The sequence below is a fragment of the Xenopus laevis genome, chromosome 8L, assembly GCF_017654675.1.
Source record: "Xenopus laevis strain J_2021 chromosome 8L, Xenopus_laevis_v10.1, whole genome shotgun sequence".
Taxonomy (NCBI): domain Eukaryota; kingdom Metazoa; phylum Chordata; class Amphibia; order Anura; family Pipidae; genus Xenopus; species Xenopus laevis.
Window position 1 is genome coordinate 8,886,895 of NC_054385.1, and position 18,443 is coordinate 8,905,337.

General features: G+C 41.5%; 1 protein-coding gene across 1 annotated transcript in view; it reads right to left on the reverse strand.

Moving 5' to 3' along the window:
• Positions 1-15,388: 15,388 nt before the first annotated feature.
• The window catches only part of fubp3.L (far upstream element binding protein 3 L homeolog), a 45,276-nt gene continuing 42,221 nt past the window's right edge, over positions 15,389-18,443 (reverse strand). The window contains exon 18 of the mRNA XM_041572459.1: positions 15,389-17,068. Coding sequence (XP_041428393.1) covers positions 17,060-17,068 — 9 coding nt within the window. The 3' untranslated portion in view covers positions 15,389-17,059. The remainder of the gene's footprint in view (positions 17,069-18,443) is intronic.

Consider the following 18,443-nt stretch of genomic DNA (forward strand, 5'->3'; position numbering starts at 1 on the left):
TAGATAGATAGATAGAGAGATAGATACAGACAGACAGACAGACAGACAGACAGACAGACAGACAGACAGACAGACAGACAGATAGATAGATAGATAGAGACAGACAGACATAGATAGACAGACAGAGATAGATAGAGACAGGGAGAGAGTTAGACAGAGAGTGACAGAGAGTGACAGAGAGTGACAGAGAGTGACAGAGAGAGATAGATAGATAGATAAATAGAGACAGACAGACATAGATAGACAGACAGAGACTGACAGAGAGATAAGATACAGACAGACAGACAGACAGATAGATAGAGATAGACAGACAGACAGACAGACAGACAGACAGATAGATAGATAGATAGATAGATAGATAGATAGATAGATAGATGATAGATAGATAGATAGATAGATAGATAGAGACAGACAGACATAGATAGACAGACAGAGATAGATAGAGACAGGGAGAGAGTTAGACAGAGAGTTAGACAGAGAGTGACAGAGAGTGACAGAGAGAGATAGATAGATAGATAGATAGATAGATAGATCATCGATAGAGACAGACAGACAGACAGGCAGACAGACAGACAGACAGACAGATAGATAGATAGATAGACAGACAGACAGAGAGAGACAGATAGAGAGAGACAGAGATAAATAGATAGATAGATATACATAAATTTCAGTCAGATAGTAGATGCATGATAAAGAATAGATTAGCACAGACTGATATGGATGGATAGATACTGCAGTCAGACAGTAGGAAGATAAAATAGGTGGTATATGTATGTATGTATATGATATATATATATATGAGATGACAGGCAGGAGGAGTGGGTGCAAGTGAATAGGTATAAGGTGAGTAGGCAGTAGAGAGAGTCAGGCTAGTATTAGGTACATAGAAATGCCAGGGAAACAGATATTTATATATATATATATGGCAGGTGGTAGATAAAGGGCAGGAATCTAAGCAGTAGCACTGGCACAACACACAGGTGTGTATAGCAATACTGAGTATTACCAAGATAATTCAGGCAGTGGAGGGAGGTGGGTGTATCAGGTAGTTTGCCTGAGGAAGAGATGCCAGAGCAATTAGTATGTAGATAGATATAGGGCAAGGCAGCCCGAGGCACAGCTATGGGGCCAGAATTGTGCAGATATATTCTTTACCCCCCCCCTCTCCCAGGTGTGAGCTGTCACTCTCATTTTAACCCTTCCTGGCATTTTAAACCTCAGGCACTGAATGGGTTAAGAAGGATGCTTTCCTTGTAAGAAATGCAAAACACCCCCCAGATATAATGTACATTGTCCTACATTGCTTTAGAGTTCAATTCTTTATATAGTACAGTGTGACACTTCCTAAGCTCCAGCACTTGCACAGAGACTCCTGCAGTACAGCTCACAGCCTCCAGGGGCAGCACACACCACCTGCTCCAGCTCAGTTATTTATCTTGGTTTATTCAGTCTTTATATACAACTCTCTATATAGGGCAAATTATCCACTATCAAAGCATTAAAGTGGTGCTTGGGGGAGGTAAGAAAATGGGTGTCTGCCCTGGGTCTCATATATTGTGGGATTATACAAAGCTGCTGAGGTTGGTAGGAAGAGAGATAGAATTTAATAGTAAGATGTCTATAAAGTGGGGCAACATGGAGACACTAAGGAAAGATGGAGATAGTAGGGCAATATGGGAACAGTGAGACAAGTGAGAGAGTAGGACAATACAGAGACAGTAAGAAAAGACCAAGATAGTAGGGAAATATGGAGACAGTAAGGCAAGATGTAAATAGTAGGGAGAGATGGAGATAGAAGGGCAACACAGAGACTGTATGGCAATATTGAGTGAAAAAAAGTTGGAACTATTAAGTCAATATGGAGTAGGATAATATTGAGACAGTGAGTAAAGATTGAGACAGTAGGACAATATAGAGAGTGTGGGGCAAAGCGGATATAGTAGGGAAATATGGAGACTGTAGGGCAATATGGAGACAGTGAGGCAAGATGGAGACCGTATGTGGAGACAGTGAGGCAAGATGGAGACCGTATGTGGAGACAGTGAGGCAAGATGGAGACCGTATGTGGAGACAGTGAGGCAAGATGGAGACCGTATGTGGAGACAGTGAGGCAAGATGGAGACCGTATGTGGAGACAGTGAGGCAAGATGGAGACCGTATGTGGAGACAGTGAGGCAAGATGGAGACCGTATGTGGAGACAGTGAGGCAAGATGGAGACCGTATGTGGAGACAGTGAGGCAAGATGGAGACAGTATGTGGAGACAGAAAGGCAAGACTGTAGACCAGGGGTCCCCAACCTTTTTTACCCGTGAGCCACATTCAAATGTAAAAAGAGTTGGGGAGTAACACAATCCGGAAAAAGTCCCTTGCGGTGCCAAATAAGGGCTGTGATTGGCCATTTGGTAGCCCCTATTTGAACTGGCAAACCACTGGAGACTCTACTTGGCATTATACTTAGTTTTTATGCAATAAAAACTTGCTTCCAAGTCCGGAATTCAAAAAGAAGCACCTGCTTTGAGGCCAGTGAGAGCAACATCCAAGGGGTTGGTGAGCAACATGTTACTCAAGAGCTACTAGTTAGGGATCACTGAGAGTAGAGCAATATGGAGACTGTTGGGTAATATAGAGGCAATGAGTCAAGGTGGCTATAGTAGGGTAATATTGAGACTGTAGGGCAAGATGGAAGCAATGAGGCAAGATAGAGACAATATATGGAGACAGTAAGGCAAGACAGTAGAGCAATATGGAGACTGTAGGTTAAGATGGAAGCAATAAGTCAAGGTGGATATAATAGGGTAATATTGAGACTGTAGGGCAAGATGGAAGCAATGAGGCAAGATAGAGACTGTATATGGAGAAGGTAAAGCTGGCCATAGACGCAAAGATCCGATCGAGGATTCGTACGATTTTCGGGCCGTGTGTGGAGAGTCCCAATATTTTTCGTCCGGTGGAGATCGGTCGTTTGGTCGATCAGACAGGTTAGAAAATTTCTGTCGGCTGTGGGTAATATCTCTGCGTGTATTGCCAATCGTATGATTTTCAGTGGGTAACCAGCTTTGTCGATCATACGATTGCTGTCAGGGGAAGAACATCGGCTCATCTGTTCTTTTACTACTTTATTTGATCTGAATGGTTAGTGGCAGGCAGGGCCGGATTCCTTCCCCGGCCGCCCCTAGGCCGCGCGGTCCGACCAGGCGGCCGCACGGTCCGACCAGGCGGCCGCGCGGTCCTAGCACCCGCCTTCCCAGCGTGCCGGCGAAAAAACGCCGGCGCAGCTGGTGTAGTTGAATGGGGACGCGAACGTCCCCATAATGCGGCTGGGCGGCATGCCGCCCCTGTTCTTTGCCGCCCTAGGCCCGGGCCTATGCGGCCTTGCCGCAAATCCGGGCCTGGTGGCAGGTCGGGAGATGGGAAAGTCCGATCATACATTGATTTGTACAATCGGATCTTTGCGTCTGTGGCCAGCTTTAGGCAGGACAGTAGAGCAATATGGAGACTGTAGGGTAATATGGTAGCAATGAGTCATGGTGGAGATAGTTGGGTTATAGAGGCCCGTCTTATAAATAATGGGGCATTCCAATATCTGCTTCACCCTGGGCTCCAGTCTCCAGTACAAATAAATAAGGGACACTGCATTACTTTAAGGGAGGGAGGGTGAACGAAAATAAAATATTGATACCAAACCTAAAAACACTTGTTATCATAAAGGGGGCCACATCTGGCCCATGCACCTCCAATTGCAAAGTCCTGACCCAAGTTCCACAACTTCAATCTCCAGTCCACTCATGAGGCAAGTTCGGAACGACTTCGGAAAGCAGTCGGCGATTAGTATTCTCGCCGGCGGGAAGGCATTTTCGGGGAGATTAGTTGCCCGGAGTAGAGAAGATTTGCCACTACCCTTAGGCAAATACACTTCCCCCCCCTCCATGTCTATTTTGTATGGTTCAAAGCTCTATCTGTAAAACCTCTCACTGCCCCAACCCCTGCGCCCATTTCCCAAGTACTTTAAATATTCATGACAATTAATAGAGCCGCACAGTATATTGGGGTATTGTTAGGAGGTATATATCTCCCTTGCTTTGTCAATGGCCTAAGTTCCTCCTCCCGATTCTCCCCATTCTTCTCGCCTTTTCCAGGGTTGATGGGGCAAGAAGAAAATGCACCTCTTTCTCTCCATCTCTTCAACCCTCCCCTTTCAGAAAACGTCTCTATTTACTGCCTATGGACTCTGCCGTTTTCATTCAAACCCCCCTCTCTCCTTTCCACAATGTCAGGCAGAAGAATTGTGAGAGAAATCAATCTCCCGGGGTCTTTTTGAGTCCCAGTTGACATGTAAGGATTGAGACTCTTTGAGAGGCTACAAGGGGATGGACAAAGTTGGATGGCTGGCCGATGGCACCCAGTCCTGCAGGGAGCTAGAAGAAAAGCCTGTCCCACCACCACCGATATTTGCCTCGCAAGTGTGAATGACAGAAGAAGAAAGGGGATTAGTATTTACAGCTGCTTTTTTTCTTCTCCTTTCCAAGAGGACCGGGTTGGAGGGGGGGGAGCCTTGAGCCCTATTTCTCTAGCACGGGGGGGCTTTCAGTCTTCCCACATGAATAGGATTTGAACAGCCTGGCGCTGATTTATATGTATTGCGGTTAAACATTTATTGCTGTCAGTGAAAGAGTGGGAAAAGGGACTGGCACAAAGGCTTCTTTCTGTATGAAATGTGACTGGGGCAGGTAGCAGACAATAATGGAGAGGAGCAGATGAGTGCCATTTCATTAGCTTGACATTTTAACCATTTGGTGGCACAGGGTAGCGGCTGGCAGACTAGTTTCTACAGGGGCTACTGACTCACATTTCAGATATCACCCACTCAACTACAACTCTCAGACCTATCAGTGAGTTCACTCACTCACAGCCTTCACGCAACCCAACTGTCTGTTCCCAAATCTCAGGCCACACTCTGCTGCATGTGAGTAACGGAGTTCACCAGAGCTCAGCCACGACATAATGGCGCCCAAGGCAAGTACCTGCCACCAGCTCCTGCTTGCTGCCCCTCTTATTTCGCTCAACACAATAATGCCCCCGGCTTGCTCACCCGCAGGCTGCTTCTGAACTCCCTTTCAGGACCTCTGAGTAAGCCAGGGTGCACTCAGGTCCGGATTTATGGAAAGGCCACGTAGCCCCGGGCAGGATTTTAGGGGGGCGGCATGTTGCCCAACGACACCCACATTGGTTCAAAAACACATGTGACAGGGGGCGAAGAACGGCAGTGGGCCTAGGGGTGCCCACTATGTAAATCCAGCCCTGGGTGCACTCAGGACAGTTAGTGGAGAGTATCACTATTCAATAAGTAGAATTTTGGAATTGTGCTACAAAATCCCTCGAGCACCTTAGGCACATGCATATTTAGCCTATCCCCAATTCCAGCCCTGAAGTTCACTTGCTTCCACCCTCACATACTTTAGTCTGCTCATTCTCACTCCATGTCAATCATACTCCACCACATAGGTCTGTCTGTCTATCTATCGATCTAAATACAGTGCCGATTCCATGTATAATACCCCAGAACACACAGCAGGATAAATACAGTGCCAATTCCATGTATAATACCCCAGAACACACAGGATAAATACAGTGCCGATTCCATGTATAATACCCCAGAACACACAGCAGATAAATACAGTACCAATTCCATGTATAATACCCCAGAACACACGGCAGGATAAATACAGTACCAATTCCATGTATAATACCCCAGAACACACAGCAGGATAAATACAGTGCCAATTCCATGTATAATACCCCAGAACACACAGGATAAATACAGTGCCGATTCCATGTATAATACCCCAGAACACACAGCAGATAAATACAGTACCAATTCCATGTATAATACCCCAGAACACACGGCAGGATAAATACAGTACCAATTCCATGTATAATACCCCAGAACACACAGCAGATAAATACAGTGCCAATTCCATGTATAATACCCCAGAACACACAGCAGGATAAATACAGTGCCAATTCCATGTATAATACCCCAGAACACACAGCAGGATAAATACAGTACCAATTCCATGTATAATACCCCAGAACACACAGGATAAATACAGTGCCGATTCCATGTATAATACCCCAGAACACACAGCAGATAAATACAGTACCAATTCCATGTATAATACCCCAGAACACACAGCAGGATAAATACAGTGCCAATTCCATGTATAATACCCCAGAACACACAGCAGATAAATACAGTACCAATTCCATGTATAATACCCCAGAACACACAGCAGGATAAATACAGTGCCAATTCCATGTATAATACCCCAGAACACACAGCAGGATAAATACAGTACCAATTCCATGTATAATACCCCAGAACACACAGCAGGATAAATACAGTGCCAATTCCATGTATAATACCCCAGAACACACAGCAGATAAATACAGTGACAATTCCATGTATAATACCCAGAAACACACAGCAGATAAATACAGTGCCAATTCCATGTATAATACCCCAGAACACACAGCAGGATAAATACAGTGCCAATTCCATGTATAATACCCCAGAACACACAGCAGATAAATACAGTGCCAATTCCATGTATAATACCCCAGAACAGACAGCAGAATAAATACAGTACCAATTCCATATATAATACCCCAGAACACACTACAGGATAAATACAGGGCCAATTCCATGTATAATACCCCAGAACACACAGCAGGATAAATACAGAGCCAATTCCATGTATAATACCCCAGAACACACAGCAGGATAAATACAGTGCCAATTCCATGTATAATACCCCAGAACACACAGCAGATAAATACAATCAAAACCGAATTAACATCCTCCAAAGCTTTAACAGCTAACAAGTTTTTTTAATACCGGTCATGATGTTGGGGAAAGGGGGTTAACACATTTTGCCCAACAAAGGTGAGTCTAACATCACAAAGACTGAAATTGCCTGTCATATGGGTTTCAATGAACAGGCAGTACTGTAGAACATTAACGAGTATATATACGTACATTCCCTTTGCAACCATTTGTTCATCTATACTGGGAACAAGTGACAGAGGGAAAGTGACAGGGGTCCGTTGTACTCTCTAATACATAAAGGGGCTAGCGCTGGGAACCACTTCATATGACTTAAGAAGCATGACATTAAAATGATTCCTAATGGAGCTGTGTAACTCAGGCCTGCTGTGTATAATTCTCCCTCATGCCCCGTTCTGTCACATCCCAGGCTGAGCTACCCCCCCCCCCCCGTAGCAGAATAAGGCCTTTTGTTAATCCTAGAAAATACAATTTTAGTAGAGATGGGTCTCTCTCTCCCTTCTCTTTGAACTTTGAAAGAAAGTCTCCAATATCCTCACCCCATGTAAGAAGAAGGGCTTCGCTTCCCCTTTAAACATCTGCTTAGGAAATCCACCCTCCAGGGCAAATTCTGTAAACACAGCAAGTCATTAAAAAGATATTAGTTGAACTGGGAAGGTCCATCAGACTGTATTGATCAGGGCTAGGCAGAGAGAGAGAGTCTGTGCAGGACAACGCAGAAGAAGATTTGGGAGCGGCGCAGTTTAGTGCTAATTAAATAGAAAACGCAGCAATTTATTCAAATGATGATGGATTTGGAAGGCCGACAATCCAAACAAGGTCAATTATTGTGTTTGTTTTTAAAAATAGATTTGCATGTGCTGTTTATGGACACGCATCAACAATTGTGGAAAGGGGCCGCGCATGGGCAATTTATAAGAAGGATTTGGAAATGATTGGAGTCTATAAAAATGAATCGCCAATGCTGTCCTCTCTAGTTGGGATCCATAAAACTAGGGGATGCACTATTTCGGATCCTTCATGAAAAGATTCAACCAAACACTGAATCCGGATGGGAAGGGAAAAAGGGAAAAAACATTTTTTATTTCCTTTTTTTTTGACAAAAACTTGTGCAATTTTGCTTCCCATCCCTAATTTGCATATGTAAATTAGGATTCAGATTCGGTTGAGATGAATCCTAATCCTGCTGGAAAAGTCTAAATCCCAAACCGAATCCTGGATTCAGTGAATCCCTACATAAAACAGTCCAGCAGAAAGAGGCGGCCGATCCTCTACCTTCGTGCACCAGGTGTCGTTACTCTAATTTACTAAGGGTGTGCGAGAGCCATAGTTGAACTATCCCTACATAAAACACACATTTATTAGGAACCCCTATTTCACCTTGTTCAGAGAGGAGATCTGAGAACAAATTTGATCTATATAAAATGAATCTCTAACCCAACTTATGGTCCTGCATGGTATAGGACCTTTTTTTTTTTACCCGTGAGTAACATTCAAATAGGAATAAAAGTTGGAGCCCAACACAAGCTGTAACTGACTATTGGTAGCCCCTATATGGACAGCCAGTCTACAATTGGCTCTGTTTAGCAGTACAGATGTTTTTTTTTATGTAACCAAACTTGACCTCAAACCAGGAATTCAAATTTAAGCACCTGCTTTGAAGCCATCAAAGGGGATGGTGAGTCTTTGGTTGGGGACCACTGCATCTACAGTACATGGGATCCATCAAACATTTAGTTATCTTGAATTAATTATATACGGATCCATAAAAAAACTCATTTTAAGAATGTCATGCAAGTCAGACACAGGTTAAGGTGGCCATACACGGGCAGATAAAGCTGCCGATATCGGTCGTTTGGACCGATTTGACAGCTTATCTGCCCGTGTATGGGGGCTTCCGACGGGTCTTCCCGATCGATATCTGGCCACGATATAGATCCGGAAGGTTGGATTTTTACCCGACCGACCCGTCGGAGCCGCTTGGTGCATCGTAATTCGATCGTTCGGCCATACGTCCGAACGTTCGAATTACCCCCGATATAGCCATGCCGTTAGTGGCATATCGGGGAAAGATCCGCTCGTTTGGCGATGTCGCCAAACGAGCGGATCTTTGAGTCTATGGCCACCTTTAGGCTGGCAAAACACCTTTTCCCAGTGGGGGGTGAGCCAGACCCTGCCTATGGCCATTCCCGCCCTTCACATCGGCGCACAGCAACTTCTATATTCCTCTGGCCACCTGCCGCCATTCATTTACTTGCACTTTCCCTCTGTTGACATCAAACATGGCGGGTCAGGCAATGCTATACACGTAATGATCGAAGAATTTGGCGGCACACTAGCAGTCGCAATCAAGGTGAAAAATGTATTTAGCCCTCCAAAATGTAAGGCAGGCGATGTTTGGGACCCCTTTTTTAATACACGTAATGATGACGCGGCGGATTAGGCTTGAGGGTCTTCTTGTTGACCAGTGCCTCACTACAACTACTACTACATCGTTCTGTTCGGTGAACATATAGAGTCCATAAAAAAATGAATACAGCATCCTGATATTGTCCAGTTTGGTGGAAGATGCATCTAGTTGGGATCCATCAAATCTATATTAATCAGGTACCCCTATATTGCCCTGTTCATTGAGGGATCCATCTATTAGACAGGAAACCACAAAGTGTCCAGTTTAGAGTTAGATCCATCTAGTACAAATTAGACAGCAATCTAAACGAGATCAAAAAAGGAATTAAAAACGAGATCCCTAGAAGTGTCCAATATACCGTTGGATCCATCTAGAACAAATTAGATCCCAACTAGATCCCAAACGTTGTTTGGTAAAGGATCTATGCTAGGTTGAAATTCAAGCTTCAAATATTTTACTTATATTTAAAAAACAACAACAAAAAAAGTCTTTCTTGCATTAGTAGAAGCCATAAAGAAGCAAGATATTAGTGTAGTGTTAAATGTTTAGCCCCAATGTGTCCGTTCCGAGCTCCAGCATTGGCTCACTAGTACAAAAGGAAAAAGGTAATGTTGATGAGGCTTTTCTAATGGAAAAAAGGGACTTAGGAGAGCCCCCCCCAACCCATCCGAGACAAAAGATCTGCAAATGTTTTCAATGGATTTACTCAATGAAGGGTACATTTTCCAAAGTCTTTTAAAAAAAAAAAAAATCTAAGAGTAAATGCTGAATGTTTGGCTGAAAAGCGGAGCTGGGGAAAATGAGGGTTTGTTTGCTGGGATCAAATTTAATTAGCTTAGTACAACCCTTAGAAGACAAAGGAGTCTCAATCTGTACCCAATCTAAAGCTCGTTTTGTAAGGCAGGCCTTCTGCAAAAAGTCAAAAGAGGGACATGGAAAGAAAGGGGGAAAAAAAAGATACTCAGGATCCAAGGGAGAAGGGCGGGGGGCTGCAGGTGACTGGCACGCGTGAAAACAAGAGTCTCCTATTTGGCACAAGGCTCTATTGAAAGAAAAATTGAAACAAATGGAGTTTCCCTCAGGTTCTCCCTATTTAAAGCATCTGATGGAGAATGGGTTGAAGAGGCTGAAAAGGGGGAAACGCACTGATAAAGCAAACAGAAGCCATTAAGAAGGCACGGGAGCAAAAGGCTGGAACACTGCTGGGGCAGGATTTGCTTATGGGATTGTGCCCAAATGGTACCTGAAAAAGCAAGGGAGATCTCATATATTGTTATAGAGGCTCCAGAATGCTCTAAATATGATGTAGAGCTTCTAATTGCTACACTGATCACACTATAATCTTAAATCGAATATAAGCTTTCATATTGCAGACATACAGATGGACGGAAATCCTTATCAAGCGAGAGACGGGGCTGTTTCTTCTTCTTCTTACAGATGCTGCCACCAGACTTTATGGGAATTTTCTAACTATATATGTATGAAATCTATTTGTTTCCGCCCCCCCAACGACATGACAATTAGGCATTATTACGCCGTCTTTAGACACAGTTCATTATGCCTTTATAGTACATTGCAAGGCTATGTATATCAATGAAAGGGAAACTCTTTCATCCCAGGGCTAAAGTCCCTGCTAATGATTAGTTCACCATCTGAAAGCACAAGCAAAAGATTTAATGGGCCATAAACGATAAATTAGCTCCGTACAATAGAGAATATTGCAACATACTGTTCCTCATCTCTACAGCTGTTACAGTAGCACTGACAACTGTTTCCATGAAGGCCACAAAAAGTTGAACCAAAAAAACAAAACAACTCCCTCTGCTATGAAAATATTGCCAGACCTATGTAATGATATAAGATGTTATTTCCGCATGTAGTTTGTGACCAGCCTTGGTGTCCAAAATATATACAATGTAGTGTGCTTGCTGGTAGGCACCACATCTTTTTTTTAATTTTGGGCTCCCTTGACCATTTATGGAGCCTTGGCCTCATCGAACTACTATCTTGGGCTCTACTATGATCCCATTAGCTTGGACAGAACCATTGGGCCATGAAACATTTTTGATATGGCTTCACTAAACTGGGGAATGAGCAACGTTTCTCTTAATTAACAAATTTATATAGGAGCTTGACCATTGAGAAGGTTGAGGTTGAGGAGTAAAACACGCATAAGACAGAAGGAGAACGCCAAAGGGAAGTAGAAGAAACAACCATATTCTCCTGGTTTTTGGTTTCAGACAGTCCAAGACATATTGTAACTGGTCTGATGGAGTGAAATCTAAACTAAAGGGTGATCTCATAACAGCCTGACTTTGGGTCACTCCCTGTAGGGTTTAGGCATTGTTTTGGTGATTACGATGACGACGATGATACACTCACGTGTGCACAGTCCCCACATGTCCAGGCTCTGGTGCACAGAAGCTTAATATCTCTAAATGAATGGGAGCTACAAGGAACCCTGCAGATCCCAGTGTATCCAGCAGTGCCCCTGACAAGTGACTTGACAATCAGGACAAAAGGAAGGGACGAAATAATCTTCTGAGGGCAGACACCTGCAGTATGGCACAGCTTGGATTAAACAGAGTTCGACAATGGACTAATCACAAGGGCTCCTCTAATGAGAGTCCAATAGGATTTCCATCCAGGGTCTTAGAGAGAAAACTACAGCTAAGATTCAAGTAGAATCTACATGAAAGAGCTTGAAAGGGAACCCAACCCTATGTCAACAAGCAAGCTTTGTGGGGTGTAACTAGAGGTCAATGTCCTAGGCCGTACGGTGGAGTTGCAGCAGGTAGAATGGGGAAAGAAGCAACTTCAGATATCAGGGGGGTTGGATGTAATTATAAAGAGTAAACATGATAGTGTGTATTGCCCAACTAAAGACAACCATGTCATTATAAAATAATGAAAAAACATATATAAGGTTGTACAACACTTTACGATGGTGACGCCTTTTCCCTTCACGTTAGGCACAACGGCTCTGGGAAGCATCTAATGCTAGCGCCACGGAGGCGCCAAATGCCATTCTAATGGCTGCAAGTAGATATAAGTAAAGCATACTGGGGTTTAGTAACATCCAGTCTCCACCCCGCCCTTTGATAAAAGCTCGAGTCCTAATAAGTGATTTCTATAATTCATAGTATGGGAATACCACAGGGGAAACATTGCTTAACTGTACTTACAGATATATTTAAGAGATTGCATCCGCCTGCATATTCTTAGGCATTTATGACTTTGGCACAATTTGCAATGCTCAGTCTTCAATTACAGGACACCTCAGAGTTCATTATCGCTCAATTACTCCCTCTCAACCATGCCAAATGTGATTCTGGCACAGAGCTTGGAAGATAAATTAGAAGCAAAAGCTTGCTGTAATTCTCCACTCTCAATTCCCATTCCAATACTCCGCATTAAAGGCCTGTCTCAGCAACTCCAGTCTGTCAGGGGCTCTCTCGTCATCCAGCACTCGCCTTAGAGACGGGTATCGCCTATGTTGTTTTTATTCTTTAATATCCAGATATCAATCAGAGTCTGGTCCTACAACCTGCAAGATAATGATATGATTAGATAATGTCTAAATATCGCGCTCAAATTGATTTCCGATAATAAAGATAATGGACAATAATGAAGGCCTCGTGTCAGGCCTTTTTCCCCCGAATAAGCTTTGGAAGGTGCTTTTTTAAAGACAAGAAAACCCAAACAAGAGGAGGGGAGGGGGTTTTGGCTTATTGTAGAAGTGATTCAAAGGACGTAGACTTCTGCAAGAAATAAATACAGGTGAAAGAGTTGGCTTAGAAGAATAGGTGGTCAACTCTTGGCTTGCTTAGAGTGGTCTCAAAAGCTTACACCAACAAGTCATGTTTTCTCAATATCGACCAAGCAGCACATGAAGTTAATGATAATATTAGGCCATTGCTATTGTTATCAATCAACTTACTCACCGACTGTTGGCGAGGAACCACTACGTTGACTCTTGTAGTCCGTAGAACATTCCCGAGCCTATAGAGCTCAAACTGAAATGTAGAACTACTGAAAATCTCCCCAGAGTCTACTGACTAATGACAGAGGACAGCCATGGATCCCAAGTGATTAATGAATTAAAAAGGTGACATCATAGCTGCGGCCTATGATCTCATTCCAATTACCAAAAATTAAAGTCATTAGCAAACACAGGCCAAGAGATTAAGTAGATCCTTTGCACCGACGGCTTTTTATACGTTTCCAAGCTCAACGTTTTCAACGTCAAAGAGGCCAACGACTGCAGGGGGGACCAGTACATGTGAAGTGACACCAATCAAGCAGAGTAAGGATTGGAAAGCATATGTAGCCAGCTTTAATAGCGGACGTAGAGTCCCCCTTTACTTACCTGGAGTCCTGGTACATGGAATACAGGACAACCCACAACCAACCGCCGAATATGGCAAAATATACTGCTAACATGGGTCCTTGCTGGATTAAAGTGGACCTGGAACCCAGACATAAAAAGCTGTATAATAAAAATCCTTTTCAAATTGAACATGAAATCCACATTATTTTTTTCACTAAAACATCTATACCTGTTATAAACGCATTTAAAAAAAATCTCAGCTGTCCATCAAATATTGCCTCTATGCCTTAGGCATAAATGTGGGGCCAGTAATTACTTTCCCTTCTGCACTTTATAGATGTCACTACACTCCCCAACATTCCCCCTCCTTCCTGAACATCTAATTTTGTAGCCAATGCATGTGCATCAGGTCCTCCATTCTGGTGCATAAAAAAGATTTTGGGAAAAAATGCGAAGTTTTCTTTAATAGGTGTTTACAAAATAGCTGCTGCCTGCTTGCTGTGATTGTGAATTCCAAAACTCAAAGAAACAAGATTAAAATAATTTATATAGTGTAAGCAAAGTTTATTTGGCTCGACTAACATCATATTATAGGATTTGGAATTATTTCTGAGGATGAGAGGTCCCCTTTAATGATTAGGTATCTGCTCAATGTTCCCCTTCTGAAGATATGGAGGAACACACAAACAGAATGGGAATTCCTGCTACGGAAATGTAGTGTGCTGGACACTGGGACCGAGCCAAACTTGGGTCCAGATGAGGGGCGCCATATATGAAAAGCTGGCCACACTTTCAGCCCCTTTAGCAGCGTATCTGCCCATGTATGAGCCCTCCCTGACTTATATCTGGCCAAGAATACATTAGATTAGAAAGCTGATGTAGCCTTCTCCCGATGGCCTGTATTGCGATCGTTGGCGCAAAGGAAAAATTACCAGATCAGCACAATATGGCCCAGTATATAAGGGAGAAAGGCAAAGAACTGCTCAATTGGAGACCTTGTTATCGGGTGTCTGATGACCTCAACAAGTGAGCAGATCTTTAGGTTTATGGCCAGCTTAAAGGGATACAGTCATGGGAATTTTTTTTTTTTTTTTTCCCAAAACGCATCAGTTAATAGTGCTACTCTAGCAGAATTCACATGACTTGGGGCAGCTGGGAAATTGACAATATGTCTAGCCCCATGTCAGATTTCAAATTTGAATATAAAAATATCTGTTTGCTCTTTTGAGAAATGGATTTCAGTGCAAAATTCTGCTGGAGCAGCACTATTAACGGATTCATTTTGGAAAAAAAAATTTTTTCCCATGACAGTATCCCTTTTCAAGAAAATCTTCAAATTGCACTCAGGGGCCCAGCTCAGTTGCTGTTGGCTCCTTCCCCTCTATTGCGTACGTCTCAAACCTTTTTTTTTATACCACTGTGCCACATTCAAACGTGAAAAGAGTTGGGGAGCAACACAAGCATGAAAAAAGTTCCAGGGCCGGTACAAATTAATGGCTGTGATTGGCTACTGGTAGCCCCTATGTGGACAGGCAGCCTACAGTAGACTGTTTGGCTGTACATCTGTTTTTTATGCAACCAAAACTTGCCTCCAAGTCTGGAATTCAAAAATAAGCCCCTGCTTTGAGGATATTGGGAGCAAAATCCAAGGGGTTGGTGAGCAATATGTTAAAGAGCCACTGGTTGGGGGCCACTGCTCTATTGCTTTGCCCTCGGTGTGGCTAAATATAGCAGCTTAGATGCGCCTGTAAGGAAACTTTTAAAAAAAAAAAAAAAAAAAATGGAGAATTCAGACTAGGGAGATTTTGATCCACAAGAAGTCTTGCAGCATTTTTATTATATAGAGTGTAAAATGCAATTGTCAGATGAACAATATCTCTCTGTAACATACTCAATATCATCCAATCGTGATTTTAATAGTTAAACATTTTTTAGGCATAGAAGAAAATAATAAGTCATAATTTTCCCTCCCACCCCCGAAAAAAAGAACAAACAATATGGAGAGGAAAACCCCCCCCCCCCCAAAAAACGGAATGTTCCCGTGGATTAAATTTAAAAACACTCAAAAAATTAGCTTGAATTCCGTTTCTCATTAAAAAAAAAAAAATCTGTACAAGGAAAAAAAAACTACAAACATTCAAAATCATTTCCCTTTTATTAAATCAAAAAAAAACTTTTTTTTAGCACATACTGCGGTTAATAGCTTTTATTTATCATCTATGGTAAATCTGACAATTAGATAAGAAAATATTTAAAACAAAGACAAAAAGGAAAAAAAACAAAAACAAAACCCTGGAGTTAAAAAATAGTTATTACGATTCTTTTTTTTTTTTTAAACTTCATACTGTTAAATGTTCCACAGTGTTTGCATTAAAGATTCTAACAGTTTGATTTATTCATATTAAAAATAATAGTATTTATATTTCTGACAGCACAAAAAAAAAAAAAAAATTTCGTTTTTCCTGTTATTATATAGCTTGGATGTCTGATATACAGAGGCAACAGAATAACTGATAAACATCGCTTTATAAAATGCACCCAATGCCCTGCCAGAGAGAGATCTGACGCACTCCGCAATGGGTTAATCGCCTCTCTGGCAGGTAAAGGGTTAACAATCATTGTTTTTTTTATATTAACCCTTCAAAACCCTAGGTATTATACAAAGCCTACAAAATATCACCCTGCTCCCCGTCCCATTTTTATCCCCCCACCCGACACAATACTTGTCTCAAGAAATAGTTTCAAATATTCGTATGAAACAGGATTTGTTAACACGGATTTTCGTTGAAAAAAAAAAAAAAAAAAAAATGCAATAAAATCAAATACAGTCATAATACCAGAAAAAAAAATTAGACGTAAAACACTTAATGAATTTACAGTTAAGAATATTTAAATACACTTTTTTAAAAAAAAATTTTTTAGGAGCTGTGTACATAATTCTTTAAATTAATTTTTATCATTGTGATAAGACCTCCAAACTGTATTGTCCAAGAAGACAAAAATGCTACACAAAATAATATAAGCCCAGAAAAAAAAACAAAAAAAAACTTGAGACAAATATGTTGCAATATCAGCACCGTGGGGGAAGCAGGGGGTTACGAAGTGAAGATTTTTTTTCTATTTTTTTTTTTTTTAAATTAATTCCGTTTCAAAAAAAAAAAAAAAAAAAAAAAAGAATTCATGTTAACACTTTTTTTCAAGGGTAGGAAAAACAAAAAAACAAAAAATTATCCCAAAATAAAAGACGCCGAGTACAATGATCTCTTTAGTATATTATAGAATCCTGATGCTTAGCAAAGTTCAGTAAAGATTTAACCCTAGGACTAGTGTTTTATAAACATACGTCTTCGTCAAAACATCTAGAGACCTGTTACAAATTAAGGTTCTTCTTCTGCATTGATTCCGAGGAAAACGAAGGAAAAATTTTTTTTAAAAAAACAACCAAAAAATCTTGCAATCAACTGGACAATTGTTCTACTGCTCCTGAAACAAAAAAGGAATTTGGTTAATGGAGTGGCCAAGAAACAGAAACTGGAGGGTCATGCAAATTGCCAATATCAAACTGCCATTCGGTAAAATATCTCTGCACCAAAACTGCTCAGTGTGTTCCATAAACACGGGGAGGCCTATTTATTAAAGGGATACTGTCATGGGAAAAATTTTTTTCCAAAATGAATCAGTTAATAGTGCTGCTCCAGCAGAATTCTGCACTGAAATCCATTTCTCAAAAGAGCAAACAGATTTTTTTATATTCAATTTTGAAATCTGACATGGGGCTAGACATATTGTAGATTTCCCAGCTGCCCCAAGTCATGTGACTTGTGCTCTGATAAACTTCAATCACTCTTTACTGCTGTACTGCAAGTTGGAGTGATATCACCCCCCTCCCTTTCCCCCCCAGCAGCCAAACAAAAGAACAATGGGAAGGTAACCAGATAGCTCCCTAACACAAGATAACAGCTCTCAATAGTAAAAATCCATGTCCCACTGAGACACACTGTTACATTGAGAAGGAAAAACAGCAGCCTGCCAGAAAGCATTTCTCTCCTAAAGTGCAGGCACAAGTCACATGACTTGGGGCAACTGGGAAATTGACAAAATGTCTAGCCCCATGTCAGATTTCAAAATTGAATATAAAAAAATCTGTTTGCTCTTTTGAGAAATGGATTTCAGTGCAGAATTCTGCTGGAGCAATACTATTAACTGATTCATTTTGAAAAAAATTTTTTCCCATGACAGTATCCCTTTAAGGTCGACTTTTAAATTCATGTGAATTATTTTTTTTTAATTCGAATATACTCACAATTCGACTGGAAGGTTATTTCTGAAAAAATTAGAATGTCTAATATTCGAATGTTTCCGACCAGAAAATTTGATTCGTATGAAAGTTTTTCTCCAGAGAAAAAAAACCTCGAATGTCAGGAAGGCTATTAACATCTCCAAATGCTCAACGAACCTTTGACTTGTACATGAACTTGGCAGGCAAATTTGAATTTGGACTTTTTCCCATGGTCGAGGTGTGTTAAATTTACATTCGAACAGGGGGATTAAAATTAGAATGCGTGAATTTTGAAACTCGAAAATTCAAATTCGAATTTAGTATTCGACCCTTGATTAAATCTGCCCCTGAAAGTTCGGCAGTTATAAAAATCAGAACTGAAATGCTATGGAAACAGTTCTGAATCCGAGGTTTCACCGAGGTTCAACAATCTTGCTCGGTTACTTAAAAATGCGAGAAAACCCCTTTATAGCCTTCATTTTTAGGGAATCTATTAAAAAAAAAAAAAAAAAAAAAAGAAGAAAATCGAAAACGCAACATTTCTGATCTTACCAGGCTTTAGATACCAAACTGGAGTTG